Source organism: Euleptes europaea, chromosome 13 (genome assembly GCF_029931775.1).
Source record: "Euleptes europaea isolate rEulEur1 chromosome 13, rEulEur1.hap1, whole genome shotgun sequence".
Lineage (NCBI taxonomy): Eukaryota > Metazoa > Chordata > Lepidosauria > Squamata > Sphaerodactylidae > Euleptes > Euleptes europaea.
This window is the reverse complement of record NC_079324.1, coordinates 59129003-59143151: the sequence shown is the minus strand read 5'-3', so window position 1 is coordinate 59143151 and position 14149 is coordinate 59129003. Positions and strand designations below refer to the sequence as shown.

General features: G+C 48.2%; 1 protein-coding gene across 1 annotated transcript; it reads right to left on the bottom strand.

Moving 5' to 3' along the window:
- Positions 1-3668: 3668 nt before the first annotated feature.
- BRI3BP (BRI3 binding protein) lies at positions 3669-10520 on the bottom strand. Its single transcript, XM_056859085.1, has 3 exons — positions 10290-10520; positions 4919-5021; positions 3669-4148 (listed from the first exon to the last, which is right to left on the bottom strand). The coding sequence occupies exons 1-3, from the start codon at positions 10518-10520 to the stop codon at positions 3730-3732; spliced, it is 753 nt and encodes a 250-aa protein (XP_056715063.1). The 3' UTR covers positions 3669-3729.
- Between the last annotated feature and the right edge of the window lie 3629 nt (positions 10521-14149).

Sequence of the window (14149 nt, the reverse complement as noted above, 5' to 3'; positions counted from 1 at the left end):
GGAGGAACCTTCCATATTAACTATACGAAGAAGCTTTTAGAAAAGCAGACTACGCCCGGAGGACAATTGCGGTGTCAGCTACACCGGGTTTGGTACACTGTGCTTGAATATCCAATGTTTTTTTCAAAAAAGAAGCATTATATTCAGAAAACGGCAACTCTCACCAGACAAGGCTGATGGCGTTCTCGCTATTTGTAATGATGGACCACGAGACGGTGAGCAGCCATCAGATCTTAGCTTAAAAAAGTGATAAACAGATTTCCGATTAAGCTGCTGCCTTAGCAACTACCGCAAACCACTGGAAATATCAAACAGCAGGTTCTCTCATGGAGCAGTGTTAGATGGCTTAGAAACTCAAGTCAGCTCATTTATGAAATCACAAAGAAAGAATGGTAGTACATGAGAATTCCTTCCTCACTGGTGTGAAGAGTTGTGCGTGTGCTCACACAATCCAGAACAGGCGTAATGTTCCTGAATTCCTGACTATAGTTAAAAGGGAGTGTGTTTTGTTTGCTTGCATGCATTCCACTCTGAAGAACCAATCTCCTGCTTCCTTTTATGGTTTGCTTTAAATCATTATGATTACACTACAACTAACCAGGGTTAATGCTAACCACAGTTATAAGGACAGCCTTGGTTAGTGTAAACCATGGTTGGCACCAATGCACACATACTGCACCAGGGGTAAACTAAACACTGACAGGAGGAAACGTGCTAGCTGCACCCTCCTTATCTGCTGACTCTGGCTGGGAAATGAAGAGCGTCGTGCATACACTGTCCCGATACAAATAACACACGCGTTGCCACACTGAACTTTCTGACTTTGCTTCTGGTTCCTTCCTCAAGGCGAATGCAGAAAGACACCTTGCAAATAAGATTGTGCAGTGAGATCGGGAGTTGCAAACTCTTCCTTGGTCAGGGACGAACTGCAGCGACCCTAGCCAAGTAATTTTTATTTTGCCTTCCAAGGCGTGATAAAATAGGGTGAAAATGTCCTCTCCTCTGAAGCGCCTCCAGACATTCAAATAAAAGCAGCTGCACGAAGCGGAGAGGCACGGATTGCTGCCGAAGTTATGAAGACCACAACAGAGGAGTCAAACCAATGGCCAGTTATAACTTTTGGGGGGGGGGGAGGCGCAGAGAGAAAGAGATACATATTGCGCTTCAGCAATTTTAATACATCACATTTACTTTCAAAAACATCATGGCTGCTCTCTGCAATAATGGCCACAGCAATTTTTTTTCAAGTACGTTGGACAATTGTTTGTGCTCCTGTCTAATTTTAAACAGTCCATACAGATATGGGGTTGGGGAAGGGGGGAAATACCAAGGATGCATCTAATTAGCCAATTTTGCACATGCTGTCAAGTTTAGTGCATGCACAAACTATTTACAGTTTCCTTCACCATCACTACTACCTTATATAGTGAAATGCTTTGTGTATAAAAATATATATACTTTCTTCTCACATTGCTCCCGTGGCAAGAAGGGTAGATCCGACGATGCTTCTCAGTCTAAAGGAAATCCAATGCCTCACCTATTCTTTTCCCCAACAACAGAGATTCCACCTGGAATATCTGATTTGGGGGGGGGAGAAGAGAGAAGGTACACTCGTAAGCCAAGTTTTGCCAAATGCTGAAACAAGTAAGATACCTACTGTTTCCTTTAAATATATTTTGAAATGCCAGTAGTGTCAAACAAGCAATTTAAAAAACAACAACCCTCCTTTCTATTAAGCGTCAATATGGAAATCTGGTTTCATCCAGAAGCAGCAAGGCAGCTGACGAAATCCTGCCCATGAGGAAGATTGGGCCTGGCAGACAGAATTAGGTCAAGTGTTGAGTCCACCGTACTTTCCTCTGTTTTCTCCAAGAGAGCACATGCTTTTTAATGTCATGATTTTAAGAAATATATATTTAAAAGGGGGAGGGTAAGAAGAGTAATTGGATCAGTAGCCATAGAGAGCCGATCCCCCCCCCCGGCTGAGAACTTTACCCCGCCGCTATTTCAAGGGCACCTTTTGTAGTGCCAATTCTGTATGATCCTGGCAACCATTGTCTCGTAAAGGCTGAAAGGCTTCTCACTCCCCCCCTCCAAAGATTCTTCTGTCTTGAGGCGTGCCAACAAAATGCACCGTTTAGTCCTTGAATGAACGAAATTGCAAAGGCAAACACATTATACTTATGTGACCAGTTGCCAAAATAATACAGCTGCTTCCATGATCTCGGATACTCTGAACACTGATCAGCAACAAGTTTTACTGGTGGGTCTCTCTTGGGGGGGGGTGCTAATGCTGATAACCAGTCAAGCCCCCCCCCCCCGCCCAACTCCCGAAGTAGACTGCTAGCAAAGGCCTGGTACAACTGCTGTTCCCTCCACGTCCCTTCCCTGGCCTCTGGCTGGCAAAATGGAGGGCCGGATGGTGTCCCTTGGGGAGCAGTCTGGGCCCGGCTGGCTCCTCTTTTTCAGCTTGGCAGGTTGAACGTGATGGGCCTCTCTTTGGAGAGGACACAGACCTTAAAGCAAGAAAGCACCACATCTTCCTAAATGTAAGATATATTATTATTGTTTTTACTTATTGCCCCTTATTGGTCCTGAGAAAGATTTCAGCAGCAACCACTTTGCGAGTTATTTTATCTGCTGCTTAAAAAAACCCAAAAAATACTGAGCCGCCCATGGGTCCTGAGGTTTATCTTCTTTTGCGTTTTCTAAAGATAATGCATAATTGATCTTTAAAATGATTTCTGCTTGGAGAATGACTTTATTGCCAAGGCCAGCCGTACGCTACCCATCTTTCAAGACTGTACCACTAATAACGTTCTCAGCCATTTTCATTTAATCAGGCTAAAGGGTGGTATTTGTTTTTGGGGTGTTTTTTTTGGGTGGTGGTGGTGATGAAATAGGCCCTTGTGCGTGTCCAGAGCAATCTCCACATCAGAAGTGGAGAAAACTCTGCAATTGAACTGTACTCAGTCAAGGCTCGTCTCCACTAAGTTAAGGGTTGTTTTTTTTTGGGGTGGGGGGGAGGTTAGAGAAGACACAAGAAATTCAAGTTCTTTTTGGCATTAAAGGTTTTAGTGTCCAGAGGGTGGGCCCCCTTTGACATTAAAAGCCACGGTGATTTCCCCCGCCCCCTAATCTGACCAGAAGAAACATCTTCCTCTGTAATTGTATGAAAAGGCAACTTTGAGGCAACGGGGTAAGTCTCCAGTGAAAGAAAAAATGGTCACAATTTCCTGACAGCAAATGGAAAGAAAACAAAACGAAACACACAATGAAAAGCTGAGCACTCCCTCCCCTCCCCAAAACAACATTTCCTAGCAGAAGCTTTTGGTACACTTCCTTTAAGCTTTCCTCCTCCTTTTAAAACATCACACCTGCACAAAGCTCGGCTGTATTTCTAGTCATTTTAAACAGACTACTCAATGTGCCTTTGTATAAAAAACATTTTTACAAAAGATGTCTTAAATGCTCGGAGAAAAGTAAGCGGATAAAATTCTACTCGTGGAGGAAAAAATCTCTGAATATACAGCTAAAGACTCTTACAAGTATAATTTTTTTTGTTTTTCTTCCAGTGTATAAACTACTCTTAACACCTAATACCTTAAATGTTTGCACATGGTTTACTCTGCTGTCAGCTTGCTGCTTTGTTAACGCTTTTGCAAACGAGAGACAGTGCTTAGCAACTTCCTAAAGAGCTGGTGTGAAAATGAGCTGGACCTGGCGTTTTCACTGGTCACCGCCTCTGTCCATGTTCTCAATCACCCTCGAAAGACGGATGTTCAGGAGCCTGATCTGACTGTCCAGGTGGTCGATCTTCTCCTCCAGGGTGCTGTGACCGCTCCGCCTCCAGTAGAAGCCCACCGGCCCAGTCATGAAGTAGACCGCCACCACGAAGCACAGGGGGAGGACCGCGTACTCCGGCTCGCCTTCGTACTTCTGGAGGATGTACACACAGGAGAGGGCGAAGAGGGCGACCCTCACAAGCCAGAAGAATCGGCCACACAGCACATGCAGCAGGTAGAAGAAGAACCCGAGGAAGAGAGAAAGGAACCAGTAGGCCAGCAAGATGGCACCGACCAGCAGGAGGGCGCGTGTGGGGTTGTTGGTGACGGCTCCGGGGCTGAAGTAATGGGTCAAGTTGGAGGCTGAAAAATCGACAGAGAAATAAATGCTGAATCAGATACGGTCGACACCCAGAACTTTAAGACCGGTAATATTCAAAACAAAATAAACATGGGATTTACGTGCAACGAGATGCAAAAGATGTCCACAGTGTGTAATGTAGCTAAGAACATAAGAGTCCTGCTGGATCAGACCAGTGTAGGGTTGCCAACTCTGGGTTGGGAAATTCCTGGAGATTTTTGGGGTGGAGCATGGGGAGGGTGGGGCTAGCGGAGGGGCTTTGGAGGGGTATAATGCCTCACCTGGTATCTGTTGTGGGGAGAGGAAGGGAAGGAGATTGTAAAGTTTTCATTCTCCTTATAATTTTATTTTATCCTTTTTTAAAAAAATTATTTTATCCTTATAAATGTAAAGGTTTTATTCTCCTTACAATAGGTAGAGAAACATCGGAATATAAAAGCCAACTCTTCTTTTTAAAGGACACGGTAAATATTCATAAGAACATAAGAAAGACCCTGCTGGATCAGACTAAGGCCCATCAAGTCCAGCAGTCTGTTCACACAGTGGCCATCCAGGTGCCTCTAGGAAGCCCACAAACAAGACGGCTGCAGCAACATTAACATGCCTGGTCCAAAGCACCTCATATATTCGGCATGCTCCTCTGATCCTGGAGATAATAGGTATGCATCCTGACTAGTATCCAAATTCCACACTATCTGAGCTGTTTAAAAATAACCCCCCTCCCGTTGGGCCCAGTTTCTAAATGGCCATCGGCTCCATTCCTCACACCTACCATCAATCCCAAGAACGTCCAGCAGGTCTGTCCATATTCTCCAGAATGTATCTACTAGAACATCCACACCGTAGACAAATCGCTCAGTCAGTCTGGAGAAGAACTGCAAAAGCAAAGCCACAGAGTTGAACAGTTTTATTCTCGGGGTGATCTCTGAAGAACTTTTTGCACCAGGTCTTATATACTGTTCTTGCTAAACCTCGAATCAGAAGAGCAGAAGCCCACAGTGCTGACAGATCTCCATGGCCTCTCAGTCGACTCTTCTTCAAATGACCAGCTTCAGTGGGCGGTGGGGGGGGGGGAGGAAGGACTTCAGGCTGCCAGCCAGTGTTGTGCAATGATTAGGACGTCTGCCAAGGGCATTGGCGACGGGGGTGTAAAGCCCCACTCAGCCGTACAGCTCACTAAGGAGCCAGAGATTCAGTCTCAGCCTAACCAGGCCTCCAGGGTTGTTGTGGCGGCAACATGAAGGAAGGGAGAACCGCACAAACCCTGAGCTCATAAGCAAAATGTGTGTGTGTAAAGTCAAGCCGCAGCCGACTTACGGCAACCCAGTAGGGTATTCAAGGCAAGAGACTAACAGAGGTGGTTTGCCAGTGCCTGCCTCTGCGTAGCGACCCTGGACTTCCTGGGTGGTCTCACATCCAAGTACTAGCCAGGGCTGACCCTGCTTAGCTTCTGAGATCTGACGAGATCAGGCTAGCCTGGGCCCTTACGCAAAACAGAAAGAACAAAACCTGGGATTGGAGCTCCTCACTGAACTGATCAGTAGCAGGAAAACCTTAAATGTAAGACAGTTTGCCAGATGCTATTGGTCCTCCTCTACAATGCACAGCAACTCAGGAGGATTCGATGCATTCTTTGCCCCTGGTCATTCATGCGAGTTCATGTAACTCAATTATATCAGGTTTCCTGTTTTGAAATGCATGTCTTTCCTCATCTAGGAAATACAGTAATAACCTCCTATGCAGCTGGTTTTGCTACCACCCTGTTTGCCCTGAGCGTTATTTTTAAATAAACTGAGGGTGGGGTCTTGGCCAGCTTCTCCACAGCATTGATCACTCCAGCCAGAAGTAAATACAGCCAGGCCAGAAAGTGACATGGTGTTGCTAGGAGTGGAACGCACACCTCCCAACTATGTTGGAGATCTCCCAAAGGCCTGCACAGCTGGGAACAGAGCTCAAGAGGAGATGAAGGACTGATGGAGAAGGCCGCTATAGTCCTCCTCCTCCTCAGAGGTCTCACATGAACCTTGTACTGAAAGACCCTTGGTGTATCTAGGGCCTTTTATGCATGGCTGTTTCCTTTGAGGTCACCCCTCCGATGACTTCGGGTCTTTGTGTTGCTTATGCATGCCGTTCCCGACCGTCAGAGGTCGCCTTGCTCTCCCCCTGCGTTTCCCTGTGTTTTCAAATTTGAGATAAAACAGATTACTGAGAACTCGGGCAAAACGCAGGGAAACATGGGGGAGAGCGAGGTGACCTCTGACGGTCAGGAACGGCAGGCATAATCAACACAAAGACCAGAAGTTGTCAGAGGGGTGACCACCAAGGAAACAGCCATGCATAAAAGGCCCTAGGTACACCAAGGGTCTTTCAAGGGCATGCATAATCAAAACAAAGACCCAAAGTCGTGGGAGGGGTGACGGCCAGGGAAACAGCCATGCATAAAAGGCCTAGGTCAGTATTGTCTATTCAGAATGGCATTGGGTCTCCAGAGTCTCAGGCTGAGGTCTTTTATATAACCTAGTCTGCAGATGATACGAGAGTGAGATATTTCCCTGTGCTGCTAATTGCTCTGTTAAGGAAGCTGTAGTCAGAAATCTCTGGAAAACCTAGAACTGTGCCTAATTTAACTTGGCTTATTTATTTCTCTATGGGAAAAGGGCTGTGGCTCAGTGGTACAGCATCTGCTTGGCATGCAGAAGGTCCCATGTTCGATCCCCGGTATCTCCAGTTAAAGGGACTAGGCAAGTAGGTGATGTGAAAGACCTCTGCCTGAGACCCTGGAGAGCCGCTGCCGGTCGGAGTAGACAATACTGACTCTGATGAACCAAGGGTCTGATTCAGTATAAGGCAGCTTCATGTGTTCCTGAGTCTCTCTCCCCCCTCACAATCACTCTGATGAGGTCTCAGTTTGAGCTGCTTCTTTCTGCAGTTGGTTCCCATGATCTACACTTTGAAAAGATGCCCAGAGAACTGCTTGTGATGAAGAGGAAAGAGAGGGCACATTTCCCTTCTCTCCAAAGACGAAAATAATAAGTGCGCTCTCCCCCCTCACCATTAACGATAAGCATTCTTTAATTCAAATGTATCGTTTATCAGCTCGTTGGCACCAATTTGTCAAACGGTCCACCCCCTCCCACTTCCTTTTCCTACAGTGTAGCTTTATTTTTGGAAATATGACCTTTCAGCAGAACTTTCAGGGGACAAGAGAAGGAGTGAGAAGGTTGCAGTATCTCTAGAAAGAATGCCAGTGCCAGGCTTTGCAGTCAAATAATACTTTCCGGAGTACATGGAAAAGCATCGATTTAAGTACTTCATTGGCAGGATGCAATAAACAAGTTCTGCCAAAGGATGCTTCGTGCCAAAGGATAGACAGAAAAGTTATCTGTCAAAGGTACAGCTGCCACCTGGGTTGAGGTAAGGTCACCGTTTGGGATTTATTCTTCCTATACCTCAGGGGTGGGGAAATCAGGCCCCGGGGCCATTTAAGGCCCGAAATCATTTGGTCTGGCCCTTCGTGGGTCCAGGCAGATCTCCAGCTCAGAAGGATCTAAGACTGGTGATCCGCCCCCTCCGGAAGAGTCATTAGCTATGGAGCTGCTAGGACCGCCTAAGAAACTGTGTAACCCTTTCCCACCCGGGCCATGGCGAAACATATTCCCTCTGTACTACAAGAGGGTGTGGGCAGAAGTGGTGACAATGGAGGGGTTAAAGGGAGCAGGGCCAGAATGGGCGGGGGGGGGGAGTTCTTAGCCAGTGTGTCCTCATTTCACCCCTGCAGGCGGAGGTAGCAGGAGCCGGCTGTAGAATCTGGCCCCGACCATGCGGAGCAGGAGCAACTCCGGCATGCGGCTGGACGGCTACACCCGGCTGGTGCAACAGACCATCCTGTGCCACCAGGTGGGCGAGTGCACCACCGGTTGGAGGCCTGCCTGCTTGCCCGTGTGTGTCATCTGGGGCAGCTGCCTGCTTGGGGCTTGGTCGGCTAATTTCTAAGTTGATAATTTTGTATGGCCCGCGAATGATGTTATAAATATCCAAATGGACCTTGGCGGGAAAAAGGTTCCCCACCCCTGCTATACCTCTTCAGGGCAATGGCAAACCATCTCTGCTTCTTTTGCCTTGAAAGCCCTGTGCTGGGGTTGCATAAGGTGCCTGCAGCTTGGTAGCACTACACACACACACCCCCCCTCAGAGCCCACAAACTCTGCAAACCTTCCCCAGGGTCAGTATGCTAGGCCAGGTCGTCTCAGGTTACTGCCGGCTACTGGTCTTGAAAGCAGGCTGTTATCTCAGGAATGCAGGAATCCGGGGGAGTCCCGCCAGGAGCTGGAAACCAAAATAAAGTCGGCGTGCAGAGGCGAAGTCAAAAGTCCGGTCCAAGGGTCAGAAGTCCGTTTATCAAAGTCTAGGAGCGTCAGCAACAAAAGTCAGAGATCCTTTTGCAACAATTGCTTTCGCAACGTCTGTCTGTTCCAAGCTTGGGTTTAAGCTGTTTCTCTTTGCCTTAGTCTCATCCTCAGACAACTCACAGTCTTGGAGCCATCTCCTTAGCGCCTGTAGACGCGCACTTCTCTTTTTACTTTGCAACTCCATTCTCCCCTTTTGCCTGTGCTGTTGAGTGGCTTCAGGTGAGCTGGGTGGGTCCTGCTTCCGTGGAGTTACAGCTGCATCTGGTTGTGTCGAAGGAGGTGATTCTGCGTTCACTTCCAATTCCTCAGCAGGGCTGGTGTTTACTCCTACCTGTTGGCCTTCACCCTGCCCTGCATTCTCAGCTGCCTGAGGTGCAATGCCCATTATTTCTCCCTGCTCAGGCTCTTCCTCTGATGATGCTTCGCCTGTTGAAGTCTGGGCCATGACAGTCAGCTATCTCCAAAGCCCACCTTTGCTTCTAACTACAAAAATCCTCTCAACCTCACAGGTTCAATGTTCAGTGCCTCCACCTAGACACGCTACCTCCCAACAAGTGATACAAACCGCCTTTCAGACCTTCTGAGAACATCCTTCTTCCTCTTTCTTCCTTAAGGCATGTAGCAATGCCTCCCAAACACAGAGATTCCCTATATGAGTGGAGGGTAGTTCAGCTAGGGCAAAAACGCATGGGAGAATTTGCCTTGGATTTGCTGCTCTCTAGATGCACATTTCCCCCATCCAAATTCAATACAAAAGATTGCAACACAAAAGATGCATGGATGCAAGTGCGGAGAAACTAGTACTGGAAATGAGAAAGGAACCCCGAGTCTCTATTAAGTCCCGGAGAACCTTTTTGGAATTGCAATGCAAAAGATGTGCGCATGCAAGGATGCATGGGAAAAACTAGCATTGGCAATGAGACAGGAACCCCAAGTCTCTATTAAGTCCCGGAGAACCTTTTTGGGATTGCAATACAAAAGATGCATGGATGAAGGTGCAGAGAAACTAGTACTGGTAATGAGAAAGGAACCCCAAGTCTCTATTAAGTCCCGGAGAACCTTTTTGGGATTGCAATACAAAAGATGCATGGATACAGGTGCGGAGAAACTAGTACTGGCAACGAGAAAGGAACCCCGAGTCTCTATTAAGTCCCGGAGAACCTTTTTTGGGATTGCAATGCAAAAGATGCATGTAAGCAGGTGCGGAGACACTAGTACTGGCAATGAGAAAGGAACCCCAAGTCTCTATTAAGTCCTGGAGAACCTTTTTGGGATTGCAATGCAAAAGATGTGAGCTTACACGGATGCACGGGAAAAACTAGCATTGGCAATGAGACAGGAACCCCAAGTCTCTATTAAGTCCCGGAGAACCTTTTCGGGATTGCAATACAAAAGATGCATGGATGCAGGTGTGGAGAAACTAGTACTGGCAATGAGAAAGGAATCCCGAGTCTCTATTAAGTCCCGGAGAACCTTTTTGGGATTGCAATACAAAAGATGCATTGATACAGGTGCGGAGACACTAGTACTGGCAACGAGAAAGGAACCCCGAATCTCTATTAAGTCCCGGGGAACCTTTTTGGGCTTGCAATGCAAAAGATGCGAGCGCGCACGGATGCACGGGCGAGCGCCCAAGGGCAAGCCCGTCCTCGCCCCGCGGCCTCCCCGCGCCCCTCTCCCGCCAGGCTTCCTCCTCCTCCTCCTCCTCCTCCTCCTGGGCCGCGCGGGCCTCACCTTCTGCAGGGCGCGCACGTTCTCCTCGCCGAAGAGGCCGCTGACGCCCAGGTAGACGCCGTTGGCCGCCCGCCGCAGGCTGTTCTGCTTGTCGGCGCCGCCGCGGCCCCGCGCCGAGCGCGCCCCGGGGCCGGCCAGCAGGAGCAGGCCCAGCAGCAGGAGGCCGAGGGGCGGCAGGCCCCGCCGAGTAGGCCGCCGCAGCAGCAGCAGCCCGTCCCGCGCGCCCGCCATGGCTCGCCGGCGCCGTTGCTAGGGGCAACCGGGCGGCGGCTTCCGCCTCCTCCGGGCGCTCCTCGTAGCGGCCTCCGCCCTAGAGCGGCCTCCTTCCCTCCGCCCTAGAGCGGCCCCGCGGCCGCGCCTTCCCCGGGGAGACAGCGCCCCCTCATGGCCGCCCGGCCTCTCGCCGCCTTCCCCGAGCGCCGCCGGAAGGGCCCCGCCTCCCCTCGCCTCCGCGCCAAGGTCAGAGGGCTCCACGTGTATGCTCGGTCGTGTGCACGCCGTTACGGCGGACCAATGAGTGTGTCCTTTTGATATGCCTGTGTCATTGTATCAATTCCCAATGACAACAACACAGTAGGAGGTTGAGAGTTCAAAGCGGCTTGCTTATTAGGCCCAATGTACACACACCGGGTGAAAATTGCCCAAATGCGCAGGACAACATCAAAGGAGTGCAAGCACGGATGTAATCTTTGGTAATGGGAGGTACCAAAGACGAAATGCATGGGGTCAATACATAGAACCAATAATAGATAATTAAGGATTTGAATACCCTATTAGAGATTCGGAGGCGTTACATAGAAATGGTGATCTCATTCTCACTAATGAGCAGTGAAGACCCTCATGGTCAGGCGCTTCTCTATTTGATCCTAAATTACTGCAGTTCTTCTTATCTTGGTCCCTGGCAGCTGCCAAGGCTAACGAAGAGGGTTCCCAGCTGGTTCTTATCTCTGGAAAACCAGCTTATGCAAGCATACTACGGCCACCTATGAATTCTTTAATTAGCTTCTAACTAAGGAGCAACAGTGGGCCTCTTATACTTGAGGCCTGTAACATATGCAAGTGCTTGGTGCAACTATACAAGCCACCTCTCATATGCTGAGTGTGGCATGTTCATGAGTGCAGATATACTTTATTGAGTACAAAGAATATATTTCAAATCAAAGAATACATTTCCAATACATTTTCCATAGCATAGAATGATTTCAGGCATTACACTTTCCTTGCCTTTATTCCATTCTTTAAGCTTAGGGTTGCCAGCTCCAGGTTGGGGATTGCCTGGAGATTTGGGGGGTGGAGCCTGAGGAGGGCGGGGTTTGGGGAGGGGAGGGACTTCCATGCCATAGAGTCCAATGGCCAAAGCGGCCATTTTCTCCAGGGGAACTGATCTCTATCGGCTGGAGATCGGCTGTAATAGCGGGAGATCTCCAGCCACCACCTGGAGGTTGGCAACCCTATTTATGCTTGTGGACCAACTGGTCATAAGCAAAACAATTTAATACATTCCATAATACGTAAATAACCATACATGCAAAAATATAATATCTAAATCGGAATGCGTGTGTAGTGCGCACTTTATGCCATTTATGCATGGGAGGTTTGGGCCATTTATGTAGGTGATGTGAAAGACCTCTGCCTGAGGCCCTGGAGAGCCGCTGCCGGTCTGAGTAGACAATACTGATTTTGATGGACCAAGGGTCAGATTCAGTAGAAGGCGGCTTCATGTGTGTACATGCATGGGAGGTTTTTTGGCCATTTATGCACTGGAGGTTTTGTCTTGGATTTGCCGCTCTCCAGATGTGCATTTCCCCCATCCGAATTCTCAAAACTCGACAATAAGCCCCCCATGCAGAGTTTTGAGAATTCAGATGGGGGAATGCACATCTGGAGAGTGGCAAATCCAAGGCTATAGCCATTTATGCATGGGGGGTTTTCCCTTGGACTTGCCGCTCTCTAGATGCACATTTTCCCTCATCCGAATTATCAAAACTCTGCATGGGGGCTTATTGTCGAGTTTTGAGAAATTGGGATGGGAAAAATGTGCATCTAGAGAGCGGCAAATCCAAGGCAAAACCTCTCGTGCATAAATGGCTATAGCCTTGGATTTGCCATGTCTCTCCTCGCCTCAGCGTCAAGGTGAGGTATCTTCATGTGTATGCTCAGTCGTGTACACGCTGTTACAGCGGACAAATGCGTGTGTAGCGCACACTTAGGCCATTTATTATGCATGGGAAGTTTTTTGGTCATTTATGTGTGGGAGGTTTTGCCTCGCATTTGCCGCTCTCTAGATGCACATTTCACCCCATCCGAATTCTCAGAACTCTACATGGGGGCTTATTGTCAAGTTCTGAGAAATTGGGATGGGAAAAGTGTGCATCTAGAGAGTGGCAAATCCAAGGCAAAACCTCTTGTGCATAAATAGCCTTGGATTTGCCGCTCTCTAGATGCACATTTTCCCCCATCCAAATTCTCAAAACTCTGCATGGGGTGGGGTGGGGTGGGGGCTTATTGTTGAGTTTTGAGAATTTGGATGAAATGTGCACCTAGATAGTGACAAACCCAAGGCAAAACCTCCCATGCATAAATGGCCTTAGGATCCCTTCTTACACGCTACGCAGCGAATGTAGGTGCATTCACACGACCGCACACTGAAGCGGCCTTATGCTGAATCAGACCCTTGGTCCATCCAGGCTGGTATTGCCTACTCAGGCTGGCAGCGGCTCTCCAAGGTCTCAGGCAGGCATTCCCCCATGTTCACACACGTTACAGAGAAGTTATATTAATGTATTTAAAGATCCAGACCCAGCCTTCTTCCCTGATGGTGACCTGAATTATTTACTTATTTATTCATGTTATTTATAGCCCAACTTTATTATTATTTATAGCCCGGCCAATGTAGGTACATTCACATGAACACACACTGGAGCGCCTTATGCTGGATCAGACCCTTGGTCCATCCAGGCCAGTATTGTCTACTCAGGCTGGCAGCGGCTCTCCAGGGTCTCAAGCAGCCATGAAGTTCATTTGACAATTATGGAACAGCCTCCTCAGGGGGGTGCACCTGGCCCCTCCCTTTCGATCTCTACGAGGCTATTGAAGATGTTTGTGTATATTGAACACGTTTGATTAAGTTACTAGCAGTCCTAAATTGCGATTTTAAATTTTGGATTTTATGTATTTTGTCTGAACATAAGAAAATAATGAAAGGCCATGCTGGATCAGACCAAGGTCCATCAAGTCCAGCAGTCTGTTCACACAGGGGCCAACCAGGGGCTTCCAGGAAGCCCACAAGCAAGACAACGGCAGTAGCAGCATTATCCTGCCTGTGCTCCAAAGCACCTAATATAATTGGCATGCTCCTCTGATCCTGGAGAGAATAGGTATGCATCTTGACTAGTATCCATTTGGACTAGTAGCCGTAGACAGCCCTCTCCTCCATGGCCATGTCCACTTCCCTCTTAAAGCCTTCCAAGTTGGCAGCCATCACCACATCCTGGGGCAGGGAGTTCCACAATTTAACTATGCTGTCATGTGAAGAAAGACTTCCTTTTATCAGTTTTGAATCTCTCACCCTCCAGCTTCAGCACATGACCCCGGGTTCTAGTATTATGAGAGAGGGAGAAAAGCTTCTCCCAGTCCACTCTCTCCATACCATGCATAATTTTATAGACCTCTATCATGTCTACCCTTGACCGTCTTCTTTCCAAACTAAACAGCCCTAAGAATTTTAACTGCTCCTCATAGGGCAGTTTGGATTGTAAGCCCACCATGAGCTTAGTGAGGAAGAAGGGCAGCTAATAAATGTTTTACATAGGAATTGCTCCTAATAGTAGCTTCTAGCAGCTCTTTGTTAAATCTTGTGG

What these genes read in the sequence shown, in the direction of transcription:
- BRI3BP (XM_056859085.1), bottom strand. Translation starts at nt 10,520, where the DNA reads ATGGCGGGCGCGCGGGACGGGCTGCTGCTGCTGCGGCGGCCTACTCGG. An exon ending in ACGTGCGCGCCCTGCAGAAG is followed by an intron (nt 5,022 to 10,289) that starts GTGAGGCCCGCG and finishes TTGCTTTTGCAG; the next exon opens with TTCTTCTCCAGACTGACTGA. An exon ending in GGACGTTCTTGGGATTGATG is followed by an intron (nt 4,149 to 4,918) that starts GTAGGTGTGAGG and finishes TCGATTTTTCAG; the next exon opens with CCTCCAACTTGACCCATTAC.